General features: G+C 44.5%; 1 protein-coding gene across 1 annotated transcript in view; it reads left to right on the plus strand.

The window, feature by feature from the left end:
* The window catches only part of LRRTM4 (leucine rich repeat transmembrane neuronal 4), a 224036-nt gene extending 200334 nt beyond the window's left edge, over positions 1-23702 (plus strand). The window contains exon 2 of the mRNA XM_009884140.1: positions 23481-23702. Within this exon, the coding sequence (XP_009882442.1) occupies positions 23481-23702 (222 nt within the window). The remainder of the gene's footprint in view (positions 1-23480) is intronic.
* Positions 23703-23908: the final 206 nt, after the last annotated feature.

The raw sequence follows: 23908 nt of genomic DNA on the forward strand, positions 1-23908 counted from the left end.
ACAGGTTCAGTTGATTGTTTCTAGTTTCACAGATTCAGTAAAGGTAAAGGATTTAAGGCCGTTGTTGCTGTTTCTAATACAATTAAGTACTGACGAGTTATGATGAGATCCAAGCTAAACAGAACAACCTCGCTGAGAATTAAAAAACCAGACATGTTTGTGCTGAAGCTCTAAAACAGGCGGTTTTGATGCCAGAGTAAATGGCTATACATCCCCAAGCTGTTAACATGGATTTGATAGAATCATTAAAGATGCTTCCAGTTCAAAGAAATTCCTGTTAAGCAAACACCTCTGGGGAAGCGTGGAAGAGTTGCGGTTCATTTCCTAGTGATGTTTGAGCAGGGGTTGGCGCGCGGTTGCAATCAGTGAGTCTGTTCCTCCAAAAGCAAGCCTTTGCTGGGCTGAGGGCTTTTCGCTTGGTGGCTGTCGGCGCGGCCGCTCTCGGGGGAAGACGCCCGCTTCCCGTGAAGTTTGGGTTCTCACTTGGTTTTATCAGAAGCGCTGGAGACGTCTTGCTAACCTGGAAGGGGTCCAGCTTCTCCTTCTGCAGTGGGCTCTGTGCTACAGATTTGAAGAACAGCAGGGCAGAATCTCATTTCTAATAAGTTTTAAACGATTAATCTGAACTGCCTCCCCTCTTTAAACACATGTAACGCTGGAGCCAGCCTGCCAAAGGCTTTCAGGTAGCTTAAAGATCTTCGAAAAGTGATTTATGGGCTTTACAGGAGTGTTTCAGAAGGCTGGGACCCAACTTCCTTGATTTTCAACGATTTTCAGCTCTGAAAACAGTTTTGAAAGTCACTAGATGAATCAGTTTCTGTCTTTAGAGGGCTAAATGTCTCACTTCTCCATGTTTTATTAATGACTTTTAAAAAGTTCTGTAAAAGAAAAAGCAACCCACCTCTGGAAAGAGAGCCTGGAATAGTAGGCGACCCCAGTGCTGTTTCCAGACAGGGCTTCTGCCAATAGACTCTATCAGCAGCAAAGTCTGCTGCAGGCCTGTAAAGCGCTTTTCAGGTATTTTCTCCCTGAAACAATAAGTTTGGAGAAGTTGGGTTTAGTAGAATTTTATACAAGGGACCCAAACCTGCAAATGCATATCATATTTTTCCTCTCTTTGATCTTCCTGAAACCAACATAGCTTGAAAGTTCTGTGATACAAAACTCAGTTATATACAGATAAGGTAGTTCAAAAACAAACAAAACCACGGATAAATCAACAAAGAAAACTTCCTGAAGTTTATTACTGCTTTACCCTGAGCTGCTAAATTAAAAAGGAAAAAAAGTAAGCGTTTCAAAATAGACGTATGCTTTCCAAGCCTTCTGTATGGGTGGAGAATATGGAAGTGGGACAGGGGAAATAAAAAGAAATTCACCTTTGGCCAAAAAAAAATGTAAAGCTGGTATTATTTTAGGGACAAATTTATAGTAGTGGATTTGCCTTAAGGGGAACAAATAACTACCTGTTTGAGAGTAAGTGGCACCAAGTTTTTTTGAGACCAGGGACTTCTCTCACCTTCTTTCAACAGCTCTGAGAAGTGGAGTTAGCAGTAGCCATGGCCTTCTCCTGACAGTGAGTGAAGAGGATTCCTGTTAACGCACCCCAGCGTGCAAAAAGCCTTGTTTGCCTTATCTCAGTAGGCGAAGTGTTCTGGAGACAAATGCCCTTCATTACACTATGCCAAGAAGTTGCTGCTGTTACGCGGATTGGATTATGTTTTTCAGTGCCACAAAAGATTGTACTGTCAAAGCTTGTTTTGTGTTAATTAGTAAACACATGTTTAATTTTACGTGTGGAAATAGGTCTGTTTGCTTCAAGAAGTGATATCTCAATTTACTTTAGCGATGCTGCTTCCCTTTATTTAAAGATAAACAAATTACCTAACTTCAAGAGGGATGAAATATGTCTCAATGAATTGCTGTATCCAGTCCAAGCTGGGAATCGGTAATGACGTTTGGAAATGGCTGGCCAGAATCCTGAACTCCCTGCAGCAACTGGAAAACTTTGCATTATCAAACCTAAGTTGTTCTGCAGGGGGGTCTGGTGGATCAGGAGCAGAGATTTGGGAACTAATCAATGACATGAATGGCACCAAATGACCAGGACTAGACAGAGTCCACCCCAGACTTCTAAGGGCTTTTGTAGTATTTGAAATTGCTAAGCTAATAACTGTGGGCTATCTGTTGCTTATATCAGTCACTGAATAATAAAAGTAGCAAATATAAGATCTATTTGTATTTTTTTTTTAATAGGGCTCTTAAAAACTACCTAGAAGTCAGAGTTGCCAGTCAAGGAGATGCTGGAATCGCTGTGCTGAAAACAGCTCAGTGGCGATTGGAAGGGCAAATATCTAGAAAAGAAGTTGAGAATAAAGCAGAAAACATCACTATTCCATCCCACTCACTGCATGGGAGTGTTACCTGAAGTTCTGGTCGCCCACCTCAGAGAAGATTTAGTAGAACTGGAAAACAGAGAGAGAAAAGCAGTAGGAAGATCAGAGGTATGAAAAGGCTCACGTAGAGGGAGATGGTAAATGAAGGACATCCCACACCTCAGAAGAGAGATGACTGGGGGGAGATGGGATGAGATCTATAATGTTATAAAATGCTGTTGCAACAGTAGCCAAGGAAGGGTTACACGCTGTTTCTCACAGTACAGGAAGGGCAACGTAATTTTATTCAGATCAATTATTTTAATTGATCTGTAAAATATAAAACAGTTGAGAAGAAATGTCTGAAAACAAATTCCAGCTGGTTACAGTTCTATAAAAGGTCTTTGCTGTCATAGTGTCTGAGTTCACTGGTCTCTAAAAATCACTAGAATCTTCCTGTACCTTTTTAGTATGTCGGCTCCTCAGGGACAGAAGTATGTTCTCTGTAGGGTTTGAGAAAATGGACTCGTAATCTTACTATGGACTCTACATGCTGCTTAGATTGAGCTAGAGATTTATTTAGTCAAAATAATCCAGCGCAGGCTAAAATCACCATGGAGTTATTTTGCTAGACAACAGAATAATGATTCCATACTGTACTAATTATATTAGCGTATCTGCGCTCTCGGGCTTGGGTAAACACAGACACGAAGGGAGAGTCAGGGACAGGAGAGAATTGCAGTAGTTTGTTTTCGCAGGGAATGTTAAGTGGGACAAGATTTACCCTGTATGTGTTTTGTGGCTGTTGTTTTTATAAAAAATGTATTTACGATTAATACTTGCATCTGAGAGCGTGTGTGTGGGTGGGGGGAAGAGAAGTTTCTGTTGTGTCCCATCATTAATGTCGCTGAGTATTCTGGTTCAGGAGAGCATGAAGGTCACGGTGTTGCGGAATGAGGACTTTGCCTCGCACCTGGGTTGGGTAAAGTACAACTTGTCAGAACGGAAAAGATGCTGTGGCTTGATAATTGCATTTACCACTACTTGAAAGGTCGGATTTCCTTAAAAAGGAAAGGAAAAAGTAATTTGTTCTTCTTTCTTCCTGAGAGAGCATCCTGCAGCCAGGCGCATCGATTGCAAAGGTCCTGTTAGTCTTCAACGGGACCAGAATTAATTGTGTGCTGTTGTCCGAGCTCCTTGAGGTCTCAAGCTGGGATCAGAGCTCCAGCGTGGCGGCTTGTGTGCTATGGGCACCAGAGCTGGCAGCTTTTCTGAGCTTGGTCGAAGCAGTGTTTCCTCCCAAAGCAACCACAGCTCCAACCAGCCAGGCAGTTCCATGGGTATGCGGGAGTAAGCAGTGTTAGTTGTGAACTGTCCCTTCCCTCCCTCCGTGTTCAGCCAAAAAAAGACCCAAACACACTTTGACATATATTTGTCTTCCTGCAGTTTCTATCTAATACACCTGTATTTTAGAAGGTTGGTGTAGTATTTAGCCTGCAGCAATAGAGTCTCTCTGAGAATGCTTGGAAGACCAGTCAAGTGTTTTCTGCGTGCGAGTCCTTCGGTTCTCTTCTGTCCTAAATTTGCATCAGCTTCTAATGTTTATTATTCTGTTGTGTTGTAAACCTTTCTCCCCCAAATTCATAAAGTTCTAGCAACTGCATATGTCACAAAGGGAACATAAATTATTACTATTATATACTGCTTTTAAAAAGTAGTCTTAGGCTGCATTACAGTTTGGGTGTGTTTTTTCTAGGCTGTCTTGGGTGACACATGTAGGAAAAAAAAATAACGTTGAAGTGATAATACATGTGTAGCAGGCCAGCACTCCACACAGGTGGAGTGTGCTATTGCAGAAGGCTGTAGAACTGACCTGGAAAGCAAGGTTTTTGGAATGAAGTATCCACTAGCTTGATATTGAAGGAGAAGGACGAAGACCACTCCCCCTAAAAGAACTCGGAAGGATCACAGGATTGAAGGGACTGAGTATCACTCTTTCAGCAGAGCCTGAGTGCAAGAGCTGTCATCGGGGCATTAGTGTACAAATTCATACGGCATCAGGTAGGCCGAGAGAACTGTCATTTGTGTCAACGAGTGGCAGCAGAGCCCTCAATGAAAGGACATTTTGTAAGGATAGATGTACTTTTTCCATTTTTCTTTTGTATTGTGATACCTAGGACCCACTTGCAAAAGGGAAAAAAAAAAAAGGGGGGGGGGGTGTGAAAATTTAAAATAGTCCCCTGATTTGTCAGACAAAAACCATATGGTCGAGGCTACAATTGAGCCATGGTTGATCACACTCCCCTCTAATCTGCAGCTGTTTTCTTTCTGATAGATAAATATGTGTTTAAATAATGCATCCTACCTAACTCTGTCAATTTTTTTTTAATGTTCCCTTTGACAACCGAATGTTTCCATTATGTCCAATAAACATCTTGGAGACTGACCCGTTCCTGCTTTAAATGCACATTAAGACTGCATTTCCTTCGTTTCACCTTCCAAAGGAAACAGTGCAGCTGTTCATTATTTGCAGCACTTACTACAAGAGACTCATTTTCAGGAGATAATTTTTTCCCTTAGAACTTCATAAAAATGTTTTAGCTCCTGACCACAAAGACACAGTGAATAACTATTGCAGAGGAGTGCGGTGAGCTTTGATGTCGGAGCTGTTCTGCTTTAAAAGGGCACAGAAGTCTGTCAATGGCACATTCTTTTCTTCCATGGTAATAGGAAGAGACTGCATGGCATTGTGTTATATTGTAGTCAGGTTTTGAAGCTGAACTTACTACATACCTGTAGCACAAAAAGGAAAAGGGTAACCATGTCAACCATTGTCCGGCTGGCAACCAGTACATGGCACTGCTATCATTCACCCTACCTCGCCGTACCTTGGGGGCTTCTTCATAACGAGGAGACGAGGGCTCCGAGGCTCTTCCTCGGAGCAGCGAGTATTGTGTCGGGGCAGCGAGTAGCTGGTTGTAATTGCTGTATGCGTTGGTCTTTCTGATTGCTTTTGTGTTTTGATGCGAGTCCGTGTACTTTATTCCAGGCTAAAGAATAGGGAGGGGAACAACATAATTACTGGGAAACTAATGGATGCTTAAATAACCTTCCCCTGGTTTTGTTTATATGAGTGGGAGAACAAACAGGCCAAAGCAAAAGGTTGTATTTATTATTTAAACTGAGGTGGCACCCAGAGTACTCGGTTTTTCCCAAGGACCCCATTGTTTGTGTCCCTTCTGTTAAGTGTTGTGGTTAGTAGGGAATTGTAGCAGATGCTGTAAGCCTTGCTGCGATCCCAGCCCCGCTCAGCCAGGCACTGCGGGGGGCTCTCCTTAAGGAAGGGTCGATCACCAGAACACTTACAGCACCTTACAGGAAAGTCCTATTGATTTGAGAAAGGATAAAACCACTTGAATTCGATGGAGATGAAATAAAAGGCTATAAATTCAGCTGCAAAAACAATATAATAGTTTCACTTTTCTGAATTGGAAGACCATCTTTTAATTGATTTAATGGCCCTTGATCTGCAACGCTGGGGCCGGGTTTTAAGATTCTGAGACTTTAAAGCCACTTTTAGTGTGCCCCCCTCCCCCAAAGTCTTTTGTCAATGTGGTCCTTATGATTGACTGTATCAGGGCCGTATCACCCAAGAGCGCCATGTATCTCAGTATTAAATGAGCATTAGCCCTACCCAAAAGTCCAGTAGAAAATTCATGGATTAGGGAAATATACAAATATTTAGTATATGAAAAAATGATTCAAGAACATCGTCACATCTATATCGAGTGTGCTGGATGAGCAGCAGGGCCGGTTCTCCTGCTGCCGGGTCCTGGGAACTGGCAGAGACAGCCGAGAAAAGAGCCGGAGCTGCCGGGGGTGGCAGCTCGTCCGCGGGATGGGCTGTACAAGTCGCGCTGTCAGGAACCTTCCCTTCTCAGGCGAGGTGCAGCAGGGCAGGAAGGAACATGCTTACAGAAGTGAGGCACCAGGCACGCAGTGCCAGAGAACAGTGAGAAACCATGACCAGAAGCTCCGTCTAAATATTTAATTCATGTAGAAAACCATCACTTGCTGTGTTCGAGCAATATAGCAATAAGCAAGCACAGGGGGGGCGCATTGAGGTGCAATAAATTATGGTGGTTTCTAGATACATCTGATAGTAGTTGTTAAATTGGGAGACATGTCTCAGGTGGGGTTATCTTGGAGACCAAAGATCCAGAGCCAGTTATCTGATGTTGGGCTAACAGCTTCAACTCCTCTTGTCTCTATTGCTTTGCCTTTTTTTTAGGAATAGTGATATCAGTCTTTGTTAAACCCTTTGATCTAGGTATTTAACTCTCCAGATTGCCTCGGGGGAGTTCTTTGACCTCTGTTTATTTATCTATAAAGTGAGGGTAATGATATCCGCTCATCTCAAAGCAGCAACGTGAGACTTATCTGAATAATGATTGCAGAGCCCTTGGATGAAAGGTGCAGCACAAGGGCAAACAACTGATGTTTGTTCTTGTTACTACCATGATTTGACTTACAAAATCACGGTTTTCAGTGGCGGACTGAAAACACGCTCTGTATAAAATTTTGCAAAGCCCTGATGGGTGAACACCGATGGGACTGCAGTGCGCTTGCTGTGAGTTGTGGCTTGTTAGTATTATTACCCATGTTTTACTTTGTGGAAGATACATATGCAGTAGGTCTCATATTGTGCAAGTCTGAATAATTTCTGATTGCCAAACATAAACCACTACACCAGTGTGAAGAGGATGGGCGATCGTCTGGCTCCCGAAATAGCCAATAATCTCATGAACCCATTTTGTTAGTGACTGAAAAACACTATTATGTATAATGTTAAAGGATATGGAGAAATGGCCGGTGCTTTATGCTCTGGTTTACAGAGTTCGGATCATTGAGATAAATTGCCTTTCTTATATTCCACATTCATCTTCATAAACCTATTGCTATCCCTCATTTGCTCCATCCTTGTTTTGGTGCCGACGAAAGATAAAGAGTGTATCTTCAAGCAGTGTGCTCTGGACCTCAGGAAGCCTCTCCAGTCCCCCTGGTGAGAATGGAAATGTTCTTAGAGAGATTTGGGGTTGCTTTGCTTTCCAGAGCCCCTGTGGGCAGTACACGTTTGATCTGACCCCTTGTGCTTATTGGAGGTTTCCACGCCGCTCACTGATGGCAGTGAAAACCCTCGACGTAGAGTGTGTTCTCAAGAGCGTGCTCTGTGCTCTTGAGAGAGGAACCTTAGTGCAATAGAAATCCAATGTCTTTTCCACAATCTTTTATCTGTTTCCTGCTGCAATTACTGTGGGATCATTTTTTTCAGCCTTCCTCTTTCTATCTCTTCACCAGAGAAGTGCACAGACTGAGGTCTGGAGTCACAATGTCACCTTTTTTCCCTTTTTAGTTTGGAGTGAAGAGACGGGAAAGGAGCAGAGAGGCCTCAACAGCCCTCGGGGCGACGGCAGCCGCAGTGCACCGCCAGAGACGCCTGCAGGACTCTGGTTTGCACAGGTTATCTTCAGCACCTACCCAGTTTTTGGGGCTGCAGCTCCAATTCGGAGGGGCTCTGCAAAGAGCTGTTCTGGGATGCCGGGAGATCCCTGTGTGCTGCCTCTAGAAGGAAGCCTGGCATGACCTGCTTAAGCATCCATCTTTGCAAGTGCTGAGCTCCGTGAAGGCTTTATTGATCTTGGATTAACTGCGTGAAAGTAAAGAGGGCTCTTAAAAGTAGGAAAAGGCAAAACCCCTTGCATGGAGGTTGGCAGCATCACCTGTCATGTTCTGGGATGCTGGGAGATCCCTGTGTGCTGCCTCTAGAAGGAAGCCTGGCATGACCTGCTTAAGCATCCATCTTTGCAAGTGCTGAGCTCCGTGAAGGCTTTATTGATCTTGGATTAACTGCGTGAAAGTAAAGAGGGCTCTTAAAAGTAGGAAAAGGCAAAACCCCTTGCATGGAGGTTGGCAGCATCACCTTAAACTATGGTGTCAAAGTCAAAACCACCTTTAAACTGGGAGGTTTGAGTTCTGTTGTGCTGTCTGGGGACACTAGAGAGCTGAGTCGCTTCCCTGGCGCCCAAAGGATGTATTTGCATTGGTGGTTTAGTTCCAGTCAGGATCAGACTTTTGATATGGTTCTTGAGGTTGGTCTCCCTTATTATGCTTCGGTAGCAGTTGTAGAGAACAGAGGCTGAACCTTTTTCAGATGAAGCTAAACTCGATCTGCTCTGAGAGTTTATGGGACCGGACTGGCACTAGTTTGATGTGAACCCTCTGAAATGTGTATGTTGTGGACACTGTGTACTCAACACCAACTCTTGTGCTCTGCAGATTTGCTCATACTGGGCTGCATCGCTTACAAATAGATATACACAGTCACAGTGGCCACATGATGAGGGAAGTCATTTAGGGATAAAAGATCTGTATTCATGTATTTAGCTCGTGGAAAAATCTGTCCCTCAATCTGTGCATCAGTTTAGAGATCTTTTTCTTGTTTGCTATTTTCCTTTCTCCCACCCTTCATCTGTCACGCCTGTCTGGAGCACAAGCTCTGCAGGGCAAGGACTCTTACGGAACGCTTGAGCATTGGTTACCACCGCGCAGTTTCAGCTTTGGTCGAGGCCTCTAGGCACTGCAAATAAACAACAGATTTTGGATGATGAGAGGCTTATTTATCTCCTTCTCCCAATCTGTTTCACCCTCGTGTAATTAGGGATCAGGTCATGATACCGCCTGGATCTCACAGCTGAACTAGGCACTGGCTATTTATTTCAGGGTGGCCGCAACTGGCGTAGACCCATGGAGGGGAAAGGTCCCGTGCAGGAGGTTGGTGATGGTTACAGCCCCATGTTCCTCCACACCAGTAACGCACCAAAGTAATACTCCACTTTGAAAAAGTTGAATTACTTACCTCTTTGCTGATCCCTTCCGACACTGGCATTACCTTTCCCAAACAGAACAAGTTTAAAAAATAACAGGGTAGCTGGAAACCATTTGGCTCGTGCTTGGTGGGTCGAGAGCTTGTTCAAGCACACCGGCTCGTGTTGACGTGAGCTGCAGATGCTTCTAACAGCAGCTCCCTTGGTTTTTGAAATGTAGCTCACAGCGCAGATTGTCTGTTCCAGCAGAACTCTTTGAACCTGGTTCTCTTCTTTTAGACTCCATCGCTACTGCTGTGCTCGAACGTAGAAACGGGCCAAGTAGGCAACAGCTATTTGTGCTTATTAATGTTCATTGCGTCAGATGAGGTAGGAGCCCGCTTCGTTTGGCTTTCCTGAAATGCCAGAGTCTGTACAGTGCAACTAGCCGGCGGGCACCAAAGTCCACGTACTCTACAGCCCTCTCCTGGCTAGATGCTATAGTGCTCAGCTGCGTAGGCAAGGCGCTCGAGTTCGGTTTGTCTGAATGTGTCTCAACGCTTTTTTCCTTTTTCAGAGCTTGTCTCAGGTTTCCGGTCAGATTCCCTCATCACGATCTGTTTGCCGGTAATTACAGCCTTGGCTCTTGCCAGCTGACAGCTGTTTCGGGGGGGCGGGGGGAGCGTGGCGGTCTCCACGCGGAGCGGTCCCAATGCTGCTCCATCCTGACCCTCTCTCTGGAGGGGCTCTCTTGGTGCTTCGAAATGGTGGAAAGACAGCTTGGAGCGTCTTTCATTTCCTCTACTTCTTAACCATCTTGACCGTGTCGTTTCCCAGCCAGTTCTCAGCGGGTTGAGCACTAAACCTTAGTTTCTGGCGTTTCAGTGGTTTTTGCTGCACTCTCCTCTGACGTGATACAGGGGCTGTTTTGAGGATTTAACATGGGGTTTCTTTGGGTTGGGTTTGTTCAGTTTTTTGTTTTGTTTATTTTTAATGTCATCCAGACATCCGTTTCTGCTTTAAAAGTGCCACCAAACTGCTGTTGCTCAGTAATTATGTTTTTGCTTTCATGGAGTAATTGAATTGATGCACTTAGTTTTGCAGCAGCAAACATTGCTAAGCCAAGAATATTTTCTAACCCATTTTCTTCCAGTTTTCTCAGGGATTCTGAGTATGTCTTTACTGATGATTTCCCTGCATATTATAAAACTTGCTGGGAGGAATTAAAAAGCCATTTGTTTTCTGTAGAGTATTAAAAAATAATGCTATCGTTGTGAAACGTCCTTGCCTGCAATGCTGGACAGTCTTGCATTAATTTTCTGCTTGCTTGAGCTCTGATATACAAAGATTCTATAGAACATGACTGCAGCGTGAACCCGTGTTTGTTATTAATTTTCTAATGCTGTGTGCCGAGCGAGTCCCTGCCCTGCCTTTTCTCTTCCTCCCGTTTGCCATTTCAGGAGTCTGTTGAGAAAAGAAAGCAGTATCGATGCTGCTCTCGCGTCCCTCCCCTGCACGTCACGGGCTCGTGGGTGAGCAATGGCAGAGTGCGCTTGCCCTGCCACCGCAGAGAGAGGCTTCAGGGATACAGTGAGGTGTAGCAATTCGTAGCTGAGCTTCTTATGAGCTTTAATTAAAGTCCTCGTATTACTCTGGAGTGTCTTGTTTTGGCAGACATGGGGGGGTGAACTGTATAGCTGTACCTACTGGGAATACGTTTCTGGCGAGGCGGACTGGGAGCTTCTGAGGGTCAGGTAGATCTTCCGTGGAGCTGAAGGGCTGAACAGCATCACCCCTTAGCACCGTCATTAAGGAATTGAACTTGCTCTCCTGTCTCAGTTTGTGTGTTCAGAGGGTTTGGCAGAGGAGCTGGGAAGAGAGCGGAGTGTTTGTTCCCCGTCTCTTCTAAGCCAGGCTGTGTCCCCAGGTCCGGGCAGGCTCCAGCCGCTCCACCGTCTCTGCCGACATGGAGGAGCCCTCCCACCCCGTCCCCCAGCCCTTGCACCAGGCAGTGTCACCCACAACCCACCTGCCAATTCTGCGTCCTCATCCCTAAATTATTTTCTCTCCCTCAACCTAACATAACCATTTCCTTCCAGCTCTGCCCTACTCTACCTTAACTTCTGGTGCTAGAAGATGCAGAGACTGCTCCTTAACCTTTCGGCGAAGATGGTGCTTATATAAATCCTCACCCCAATATGAGTCATATATCAGTACCTTTTGGAAACCGGGGGGTTGCAGTTTCCCCCGGCGTAGGCGCACTGCTCCCATCAGCGCTAATGGCAGTGACATACACACATCAGGAGGAGAAGCTGTCCCTTCTGCTGCTGGATTAATGTTCTTGCCAGTACGTTTGTGCCATCGTACACACTGATTTCTCTGCTAGGAGACAGTGGAGGCAATTAAAATCTTGTAATTTCTCATGAATAGAATCCTGCTGAGACATTCAGTATAATAGGAGCTCCCTCCCGTGTCCGAGAAGGTCTGTAGTGCCAGCGGTTTCTTTCTTCTCTCCCACTGAAGTGAATTTATCTCACTGGTTTCTCAGGAGAAATTAATACTTCCTTGAACTGGTGCTCAGTTTACAGATGCTTCACTTGCTTGTCTTCTTTTAGTTTAAGACACTCCTGATCAACAGCTCTGGATGTTGATGGTCTGATGTAGACCATCTGCTCCCCAGATCAAGTGAAACAACAGTAGCACGAACATCTTTTTTCTTTAGTTTTTCATACTAGTTATTCTTTTCTTTGGTGCCCATTTTCTGTAAAGGACCCTTCCAAATTGTCTTGAAATGACTGGGAAAAAAAAAAACCAAACAAATGATCTGCTTTTTCAGTCAATGCCTTAATGTTGAGCACTGAATTTTAAATGCTGACAGAGGAGGAGGACTCTGTCATGTTACAGCTTGTTGGGGATGCAGGGGCTGGATACTACCTGTATATTTAATATTGCCATATTAAATGGAATTAGTGCCAATTATATATGTGGCTCTAGGCATTTTTTTTTAATCAAAAGTGGGTTGAGACCGTCATCTGACTCCAGCCAAAACCTTGTGGGTATAGTATAACTACGTAACATAGAAGTAAGAACTTCCAGTTCTTTTATCAGTCTGATAAGGCACCCGGTATCCCTTTCTTCTAGCACGGCTGTGGGGTTTCATCATAAGCCATCATGTTGCCTTGTTTGTACCTGCTCGTGTCTTAAGGACAAAATATTGTGCAATTTGAGTCACGTTTCTCCAGCTTTAAGAAGTACATTTTTTTGGTTTCTTGATGTACAGAATCCATGCACAACTTTAAATACTATTTAAAAATCTTTAAAGAAGCCATCAATTTCTGGATAGCTGTTTTGCACGCTATAAATTCTAGGTAGATCTAATGAAAAGGTAGTATTTTAATATGACACAAAGACTTATTTCACTCATTCTCCAGTGCCTTCATTTGTCACCGTGGCAGCAACATTATCAGATGTTCATATTAAATACTTATTTATTGTGAGTAATGGATGGAACAGGTTGCCATCTTTATGATCACTGCATGGAAAAACAACTCTACCTTTTCCCTTACTGTCATAATTCTTCTTTGACAGACGCGGTGTGCTCCGTTTCCCAAATGCTGCACTGGACCTAGAGCCTGTGAGGATGCTTCAGGCTCTTAAGTACCTAGGAAGGTCCAGCTCTGTAGCTTTTCAGGCCTGAAACCCCGGCAGTTTAGGAAGCTAACTGAAGCTGCGAGTGTTGGAGGTCAGGAGAATGCTCTGTGGAAGTTATTACCAGATTGTTGACCTGTGCTCTGCTCTTTCTTCTTGATCCCTTGGAGACGTGGCTAGACAGACCTTTGACTTGTCCTGATAGGTTAAGTACAAATGGTCTGTGTTCAGTTCTGGGCCCCTCTCTACAAGAAGGACATTGAGCTGTTGGAGCGCGTCCAGAGGAGGGCGACGGAGCTGTGAGGGGTCTGGAGCACACGTCTGGTGAGGAGCGGCTGAGGGCCCTGGGGGTGTTCAGCCTGGAGAAGAGGAGCTGAGGGGAGACCTTCTGCTCTCTACAGCTCCCTGAGAGGAGGGGGGAGCGAGGGGGGGAGGAGGGGATGACCTCTTCTCCCTGGGGACAAGTGATAGGACGAGAGGAAATGAGTTCAAGCTATGCCAGGGGAGGTTTAGATTGGATATTTTTTCACTGAAAGGGTTATCAAACATTGGGAGGCTGCCCAGGGAAGGGGTGGATTCACCATCCCTGGAGGTGTTTAAAAAAAGGGTAGAGGTGGTACATGGGGACATGGTTTTGAGGCAGTTTTGTCAGGTTAGGTTAATGGTTGGACTTGAGGATCTTCAAGGTCCCTTCCAACCTCAGCAATTCTATGATTCTATGACCTACGTGTTGCAGCTCTTAATGCATTGCATAGGGAGCAGAAATTCCGGGTGAGAATATGGCTTTTTGAAGTGTCTAAATGAAAGCTGAGGTGCCTTAAAGGAGACTACATTTTTGAAAGTATGTGTATTTAGGCACCCAAAGCTATGGCGAGATACCCAAGGGGATTCTTTTGCATCTAGATAGGTAACTGCTACAACGTACTGCATCGCTTTTGGAAAACTAATCTTCTGTCCCTAAGCCATGTAAAAGCTTTTTTGAACCACCAGGCTTGTGTTCCTATTGAATTCTATAGGAAATTAACCTAATAGCACAGAAAGCAATATTAATGGCTTTCCAATTAGAATATCTAGATAGTTTGTTTATTTTATCGGCCCTCCAGGGCGGAAAATCGAAGTTCACTGTGGATCTCACTTTTAAGTTTTTCATCAGTGGGCCTTTTTGTCAGGAACCAGAAACTCCATAAAAGCAATTTTAAAGAAATATTTTGCCCAAGGAACAATAACAAGGCTTAGAAGACTTTACTTCTTTCTGGGAGTTTCCTTTAGGGAAACCTTTTCATTTACTGATTGAAAGATCAAATCGGCCCATAGAGGGAGCAGTGGGGTGTGCATGATTTTTCTCCTGATCTGTAGAAAAGCACACTTGGTTAGAGAGTCTGTCGAGAGGTTCGGTTTTAAAGGGAAAGACGTTTGTGTGATTGGATAGAAGGATTAGGAAGTTATCTGTAGGGAAGGAAAGGAAAGCTTAAAATCCAGTTCACAGTGTCAGTAGAGCTGACAGGGTCATGTTATATGGGGGTTTAAAACATGAAATACACTCTGCAAGGATGACTGGATAAATCGTAAAATTCTATCTTTATGGTGTATCCTGTATAGCTTCTAGGTGGTTTTAAAAGTTGGTGAATATTTTAATGCCATTTAGGAAATTAATAGATATGGTTTCATTAACTTGGTTTTATACAGAATCAATCAATTTTGTAGCGTATTATATAATCCCGTATATCCTTAAGTTGCTTATTAACATGACATATAATTTATTAGGTTAATGTGCTTATAATCATATCTAATACAATGATGTTTGCTTAATTCCCTTAGTTATTAATTATCAGGTAACTTTTTATGAACTATAAATAGACCTTTAATAGGACATGCGGAAGTAACTGATGGCGGCACTGTCTTCTGCCCTGTTTCCCCTGTCTGTTGGTTCTCGACGTTCTTCATACTGAGACCTCTCTTCTGACAGTCTCTTAATTCTGGGATCCCATTTTCCCAGCCAGAAAGACAAGAAGTGAGTAGGATTAATGACTAACCTGTGAGTCATCTGTAATATTTAGGCTCTAAATTTCCACTGGTACCAACTTTTTTTACTGGGACGCGGTCTGAGCCCTGCCAACCACAACCTTTTATCTTCAGGTTAATTTTTGATCAAGAACAGGCTTCCCTTCCCTATGTTGAAGAAGCCGTCCTGTGCCCAACCCCTGCATCCTTCAAAAGATTTTCAGGCTTGGTTCTAAAGACCTTGATTTAATCCCCAGATCTGGTTGGCAGAGCAGGCTTTGTTCTGGCTGCTCACCCCTTGTTCTGAGCAGGAACCCGCAGTCTGCGAAATGCCGTGTCTGCTGTGGTCCAAAGCACATGCAGCAGCTGGAGTTCGGTGACTGGGGGGACACAACTCCAGCTGGACCGCTAGGATCCAAGGCTGAATGGATGTAGGATGCTCAATAAGATCAGTTTGTAGGACTGTTTTGGTGGACATAAGCGTAAGACAAGGAAAAAAGAGACTGCAGAGAAGTGAATTGAAGGCGGTATGGTACTTTATTTAGAAGAAGAGGTCCCTTGGTACGGCACGGTGACTTAAGAACATACATGCAAAGTTGTGTGCGTGTACAAGCATGTGAGAGGTGAGGAGCCGACAATATTAGGGCAACAGAGCTGGTGAGGGGTCTGGAGCACACGTCTGGTGAGGAGCGGCTGAGGGCCCTGGGGGGGTTCAGCCTGGAGACGAGGAGCTGAGGGGAGACCTTCTGCTCTCTACAGCTCCCTGAGAGGAGGGGGCAGCGAGGGGGGACTGACCTCTACTCCCTGGTGACAAGTGATAGGATGAGAGGAAATGAGTTCAAGCTATGCCAGGGGAGGTTTAGATTGGATATTAGGCAAGATTTTTTCACTGAAAGGGTTATCAAACACTGGAAGAGGCTGCCCAGGGAGGGGGTGGATTCACCATCCCTGGAGGGGTTTAAAAAAAGGGCAGATGTGGTACTTGGGGACATGGTTTAGAGGTGGTTTTGTCAGGTTAGGTTAATGGTTGGACTTGAGGATCTTCAAGGTCCCTTCCAACCTTAGTGATTCGATATTGCCCATCCCCGTGGAACAGGGGAACAGCCCCTCCGTGGATGTTTAGGAGCATGTCCTTGATTTCGTGGGGAAAGCTGCCAGAGTCGGCGGTTCTTGTGGCGATGTTAACGAATTCAGGGCAGCGGGCTCAGTACCGTGTTGCATGGGACCTGTAGCTACAGAGCGAGGCTTCCTTCTTCTGCCTCTCGGCTCCCAGGGCGAGCTGCATAGACCATTAACCCAGTTTGGTAGGAAATAGGTAGAGGAGGCAAAGAAGCGGTTTCTGACTGGAGCAGGAAGGAAATCGAACATGAAATTGTGGGAATCGCACCCACAATTCAAGCTACCAAAAGCCGCTTGCTCAATGCTTCGTGCCTAATGTAGGCACACCAACCTCAGGCGGAGTTCCCCGTGGGATCTGTACCTCTTAGAAAAACCTGGGCTAATTAAAGATTTTGAAGACCTTCACATAAAAATCAAGTTGACAGTTTTTCTGAAATGCTCAGATGTCACGCAGACAACCTCAGTAAAAACAGTGCTCATAAAAACCTCGTACCACCTCACAAGACAGCACTCACACTTCCGAGTTCTGAATGTTTTAATAAGCACAACTTTGATTTTTTTTTTTTTTTGGTCAATCTGAGAATTACCGTAGGAAACATGAATTTCAGAACAAAAGGCTTATTTTAAAAAACAGCCAGGCACTTTTGTGTTTGTTCCAACTGGAAACAGAAGAGAACACGTACCCATTCGTGTTTCAGAACTGACTTCAGTGTCTGCGTTTGTCCCTTTTAGTGGGTTTAATAGGAAGTGCATGATTGTGCATTTTCCTGAATAGGAATGTTTTTCTGAGCCGACTCCAAAGAGATGTTCCAGGGTTGTTAACTGTGATTTTTCAGCAGCGTGAAATCCCCTGAAATTGTTTATACCAGCTATATCTGCCTAATGTGCCTAATCAATCTGTCTCTAAGGTGAAGCTGTGTGCTTCACTAATCGTAAAGCTGTGATAGTATATCTTGCTTATTTTTACTCTAAATTATGATAGGTTTTGAAATGAACTCTGAATTTGATTTATCAACAGCTATGATGCTAATTCAGCAATGAAGTCATGGTGTTCTGAGACTAAATATTAGCACTAATGAGAAAACATAGCTTCCATATTTCGTAACTCTGAGTTTCCACTGCATATGGACAACTTCTAAAGTTGCGTGTAATTTAATCATGTAATCATTAACTAGGCAAGTATTTACACATAAATCAGTTTACCTGAATTATAAAGTACCAGCAAATGTGAAACCAGATGATGTTCAACTGCCGGAGAATATTTGTACTTCAGTTTTGTTTCGTAGAAGGAAAATGCATTTAATGCAACCCAACAGTGGTTGCCCTGTCGCATTTTCCATTGGGATGAATGGAGCATGTCTTTAGTTTTAAAAACAGAGTGTTCCTTCTCTTTGAAAACAGAAGCAACGGAATTGAAGACACATAAACCGCAGTGTCTAAACAATGAAAGTATAAGGCCAAGATACCCAACCTGAGAGATCTGCAACAGCCCGGTTCTCAGAAAATACATCACTTCTATTGCCGGGCTCCAGGTTTTAGGTTCTTGCCAAAGCAGTTACTCGTCTGAGGATCCTCTGACAGTTCGTGCCTTTATACGATTCTCCTTTCATGGAAAAAAATGAAGTCCACTCCATCCGACAACAGACTTTCCCCCAGAAACTCTGCTGGGACTGTCGGTCCTTCCTTATATTACATTTCTGTCTGCTTGCTGATAATTCTGGTACCGTGAGTCACTCAGACATCCGCGGCCTTTCATGTTTCTCAAGAAAGAATTTCCTTCTCTGCAGGATAATGTATGGTGGGAGATCTTTCTTCAAAATTGAGCATGAAGGAAAAAAACCTCGTAATATTTCCAACATGAAATAGCTCTGTTCTGAAAACCTGCGTTTCCAAAATTTGATTTAATAGTTTACCAGGAAATTATGTCAGCCTGGGACTAGTAGTGATTAGATCTGCAAGTGATTCTGCGTGAGAGTTAATCTCTGTCTGATCCCCAGCTTGTCTTCGCTGCAAGAAGTCCGTTGCTGCGAGCACAGAGGGAAATACTGAAGCAGGAGCTGCAGTCAGGATGAAGAACTGGACATTCTGTTAAACTCTCTCAGCGTTACTTGGTGGCGTCATACCTTAGAGTTCGTATTGGGGCCAGATTTCAGGTTGTCTGAAGCGTCCTGTTAGGAGGCAGTGCAAGCAATTAAGAGTCTCGGAGGGTGTTTAACATACTGTGAGAGACAGTAGAGAGACTATTTTAGAAATAAGGTCACTTGATATTCACTTCGGCCCAAACCCAATATTATTCAAAGCTCCCTCAATTCACTGGCTATGTGGTCAGGTTTCACCTTATACTTTCCAAGTTCCAGAATAAGGATTTTTTTTATTGATGTTTTGATAGAAATCTAGGTTTTAATGGCTGCACCCATGAGAAGCAAAAGTCCAAGATGGTGTCTTATAATTTACTTTTTTTTAATAGAAATTTCTTGTGTAATAATCATCAGAAATATATAGAGTAAGTTAGGTAATTTACCTCCCAATATTTCTGTTGATAAAATTTAGTGCTGTGTTAAAAAAAACCAAAAAATCAAAATGACAAAACACCTGAATTGGAAAGCGGAGACGTGGATTTGCATGTTGGAATGACTGAGGGTTTAACTGAACGTCATTGCCAAATGTGAAAGGAATGTGGGCAGGGAATGTTGAGAAATATCTTTTTGATGCAGGTCAGAATTTCACAGAATTTCAGGTAAACCCAAGTTAGTCCAGCTTGCTCTGAAGGGAGCTGTTACTCGGCAGCAAGGCTGTTGAGCTGTTGCCCTCTCCACTGGCAAGTCGACTGCGAAAGGGAAGATTTGCCTTCTTAAATTTCCCCCGCTAAATCTTTTATCCTCCTCCTGTAGCTGGGGATTTATGTAAATTTTGCTTGTAATAGAACCTTTGTTTGAAGTGTGTGGCTGCTAAGATGCAATGTTAATTACGTTTAAAGTGAAGATCTGCAGAGGTGTGGACTTCAGAAGCCAATACGAGCCAACTAATCCAGCCCCTTAGCCCCAAACCCACATGAACGCTTAGAGTGCGTGTAAGGCGCTAAGTTCATTGCGCTATGGAGTCAATGCCTTCTTCAGAGCACAGATTCATTCATTCGTTTAATCAACTATCTGCGACACTGGATAGGCAGGATGCTCCCTTAATATAAGGCATTAGAGCAGAAGACATTCCTACTTGGTGCCATACATGGGCTAAAACCACAATGTCCATCACATGTACATCAGTGACTTTGGAGTGCCAGGTCCCCACCAGCAGAAGGAGATGGACCTGTTGGAGCGGGGCCAGAGGAGGCCCCGGAGATGCTGGGAGGGCTGGAGCCCCTCTGCTGGGAGGACAGGCTGGGAGAGGTGGGGGGGTTCAGCCTGGAGAAGAGAAGGCGAAAAAGGGGAGACCTCAGAGCCCCTTCCAGTGCCTAATGGGGCTCCAGGAGAGCTGGGGAGGGACTCAGCATCAGGGAGGGGAGCGATGGGACGAGGGGGAATGGTATTATACTAAAACAGGGGAGATTGAGATGAGATATTGGGAAGGAATTCTTTCCTGTGCGGGCGGTGATCCCCTGGGGCAGGTTGCCCCGAGAAGCTGTGGCTGCCCCATCCCTGGAGGTGTTCAAGGCCAGGTTGGACAGGGCTTGGAGCAACCTGGGCTGGGGGTGGAACTAAGTGGTCTTCAAGGTCCCTTCCAACTCTTAACCATTCTATGATTCTATCATTCTCCTGTTGATTTATGTTTTTCCTACTGCAAAAAAAGTTTTAATGCTTCAAGTAAGTATTAGGCAGTGTTGTTTTTAGAAACTAAAATAGAAATGATTCAGAAAGTGCTGTGATCAGACACACCCATCATCTCCTGTAAAAAGTCTTGGCGTTCTGTATCCCACCCCTGAGCTCCTCTCGCTGCACTGGACTGTGCTGGTGTGGAGCATCAGCGTGAGTGAGCACACAAAGCCAAGAACTGAATCAGATTTTATGACAGATTATATGAAAGAAAGAGGTTTGGTTTGCATCTATGGTGTTTCCATGTGAGCAATCTTTATCTTTATTTACAATTGAACTTCTTCCAAGACTAAATTTACAGAGTTTTATAGCACACACGGCTGAGGTTAGTGGCAGCAGAGTGGCATGGAGGAGACAGCGAAGGACACAGTGCTAGAGGATCCCAGTTCTTGCCTCTGCCTTTACTGGCAGGTAAATTCTCAGCCTGACTCCCACCTTTGAGCTGGTGAAAAACATGTCTTCCATGGGAAAGGCCTTGAGATAGAGATGACAGAATCCCCGAGTGTTTGCGGAGGTATTTAGTGACCTGTTTGGATTTTTTTCACTCTGGTCATCTGCCTTTTTGTCTCTCAGAGGCCATGGCAGCGGAAAGGCCCCAGCCGAGGTTGGGGTTGTGTTGTTTTAGTCCCTGCACAAACAGCCCTTGCCTCAAAGAGCTCTGGTCTCCAGGGGCAAGCAGGGGCAGGACCTAATCTTCTCGTTTTCCAGCTCATAAAATGACTTGTCCAAGGGCACATCTCTCGGCATCTCAAACGTTAGTTCCGTGGCAGTAATGAAACAAAAAAGAAGGTACTTCAGAACCAGGAGCAAAAATACTTACAAAATTAATTTTCAACAACTTAGATGTTCTTGAATATGTTTTGTTGATCTCTGAATGAGAAAAAACATAATAGCTTTGTTTATTGTAAACAATGTCATCAGTATGTTCCGTCCTTTCTACTTGCATCAAACTGAGCGGTGGTACAGTTGCCCACATTTGCCATAGTTTCTACGGTCAATGCTGTGTCCTGAAAAAGCTTTTGTGGTTTTGGGTTTCGTGTACAGTCATTTCACTGTAAATGCAAACAGATCCCTCATCTCTTTCTGAAAATGCGACATTATGTTTAAGAGAAGTAGTTTCAGGCAAGGAAAGGACACTGCATTATGGGGGAACAGTCCTTTGGAGGCTTTCACTGTGATCAGGAAGGTTCTTTTTGAGTTGTTCGTGTGGTTGTTACCTCAGTTCTAGAGGCCTCACAAGAACTGACTTGGGAGGGGGGAATTGTTGGTATTTTTTCATTCAGTCTTTCCTGGAGGTATCTCAATGCTAATTCTTCTTACAGTCATTTAACATGATTTACTTTTTATTTTTTCTTTTTTTAAATTCCCTTGATGGGATTTAGGACCCAAAAGAGGGAGGGGAAGGGTAATACAAAAGCCAGGCCTGAGAACAGGGAGGTTCAAATCCATTGCGGAGCTTCATTATCCTGGAAATGTTTTCTACAAATTAACCTGCAGCTCCTTAATCCCATGGGTTGCCTGATATACCTATTTTGTTTTCTTTTTTACGCTGACAAGGAATATCCACCTTCCCTCCACACGCATGGCACAGTCACCCTTATTAATATGATGAGTCACAAACCTGACTTTTAAGTGAAAACAAGAGAGCGCTTCCCTAAAACTGCTGAGAAACAGTTGAAAAGGACATGTGTTTATGCACCGTTTGGGGATGTTGTTGAAATCCTGATCCTGTTGACTCCTGTTTGGAGAAGGGGAGAAGACAAGCAAACAGTGCTGCACACCGGGCTCGGGTGGTTAATGTACTGTGTGTTATTGCTGCAAAGCCGAGACCTCAATCTCTCCGCTCTCCAGAACACAAACAGTCTTTGGCTTTTATAGAATCATAAAGAGCTGCCTTAAAGGCTGAGGACAGCTTCAAGCCCTGATACGAATTGGCGTAGATATTATTGAATCCAAAGGGAGTTACAGTTTCTTGCACTGTGGCTGAATTTGATCCACAAGTGAACACAGTTGTCCCATCAAATTCTACCGAGCAGCTTGTCTTCTGCATTCTTGCCATTCAGCTGTCACGTAAAATGACGTTTTCAGCTCTGGAAGAGTTTTGGAACGTCTCCAGCGTTCTGCAGAGAGGCAGGGGGAGGAATCTCACCGCTGAGGAGATCCAAATGCATGAGGAACTCTAACCCTGCAAAACTTATAATTAGTCTTAATGCCTTTGCTTTTTTCATACCTTTTTGAATGAAGGGCACCATACAATGGAGATTTTGTGATAAATCAGCTCTGCAGTCTTCAGTTAAAGTTCAGCATGGAAAATAAAAAGGCATTTGTTACAAGATTCAATTTATGTGTAGGATATCTCCAGCTATAATGAGCTCAGGTTTTCTAGCAGTGTTAGAATAAACTCTTGCCCGTATCTCCTGCAGCGTGTGGGTTTTTTCCTGAAGAACATATTTCTTTCTACTTGATCAGCTCATCTCTTGCAGATGATAAAATTATCTGCGAAGATTTGTATCTGATGTTGTGCCATAAATCATATTTAGTTGTAGGATTAACATTTGCAAGCGTAGAACGTTGGGGGTGGGGAGGGGGGGAGAATGTGGGGGACTGGCAATTTCTGAGTATTTACATGAAGAAGAGAGATGGGATTCAGGAGAGATCTTGCAGACTTTTCAAGTACATGACCACTGTGACAAGGTGCGGATCTGCTCTGCTCCAGCCAACATCAGTTGAGGCTCTTTGATAGTGTTTTGCTTGGTGCGGTTGTAAGATGAAGGACCCAGGGAATGGTGACCTTGGGCAAGCCGCTTTGTCGTGGAAGAAATAAACGTGTGTTCCAGCTGTGCTGAAAGCCACCCACGCTGGCAGCCAGGTTTTCCAGTCCTTTGACATGCTCAGGCTGATTTGAGCTTTGTAGAAATGGCCAACTCTTGAAAACCGGCCCTTCTTCCAAAGGTTTGTATTACCAGTAGCTTCCAGTTCACCTTTCATAGCCGGATTGTCCGAAAGAGCTCAGAACTCAGCATGTGAGACTGTTGCAAAAATCTGCCCACAAACATTGTCACCTATAGGGACAGTAGCCCCCTCTGGTCTGGCTCCACCGCGCTGCAAAGGGCCAGAGCCGCTCAATGGCTTTCAGCGGGTGTAACGTCCATCCACGAGTGGGGACACAGTGGCTCACCCGAATGTGAGCAGTCCTCTTCAGGAGGGGTCCACAGGTGCTACAGACAACCTAGAAGCATCAGAGGTCTGTCTTGCTGCAAGAACTATGCAGAGCGTAGGGATGGGATGAGGGGGAACGGTTTTAAACTGAAAGAGGGGAGATTGAGATGAGATAATGAGGAAGAAATTGTTGGCTGTGCGGACGGTGATCCCCTGGGGCAGGTTGCCCCGAGAAGCTGTGGCTGCCCCATCCCTGGAGGTGTTCAAGGCCAGGTTGGACGGGGCTTGGAGCAACCTGGGCTGGGGGGAGGTGGCCCTGCCCAGGACAGGGGGTGGCACTGGGTGGTCTTCAAGGTCCCTTCCAACCCAAACCAGTCTGTGATTCTATGAATGCGGATGTGCTGAGCACCTGGTGGGTCTGAGGCTGCATTGCAATAGATGCTGTACAAATGCATGACTAAGCCTGTTTTTTACTTGTTTCTCTCTTTTGGTCTCTTCCTCTGGTGCAGGTTCCTCACCACATGAAGACTTTACCCTATTACAGTTACGACCAACCAGTGATCGGATACTGCCAAGCTCATAAGCCTCTCCATGTAAATAAGGGGTACGATGCCATGGCCCGGGAGCAGGCTGAGACAACCAACCTGGAACTCAGTCGAGACCACAGCTTCATAGCTACAATCGCGCGTTCGGCTGCTCCGGCCATTTACATTGAGAGAATACCAAACTAGCGATGGAGACAACTTCTTCAGGGGCGGAGCAAGGAATTCTTCTGAGGGACCTTTCATCTCAGAAGAGACCAAGGCAAGAAACTAAAATCTACCATTCCAGTTACAAATGTTCCAACACAGACAAAGGGAAGGGGATAACGCAGACTCCGCAGACTGTGGAAATGCTCTCTTGCAGTACACACTGAGAACTTCAGGATTTTCTTTGC

Source organism: Charadrius vociferus, unplaced genomic scaffold (genome assembly GCF_000708025.1).
Source record: "Charadrius vociferus isolate BGI_N301 unplaced genomic scaffold, ASM70802v2 scaffold384, whole genome shotgun sequence".
Taxonomy (NCBI): domain Eukaryota; kingdom Metazoa; phylum Chordata; class Aves; order Charadriiformes; family Charadriidae; genus Charadrius; species Charadrius vociferus.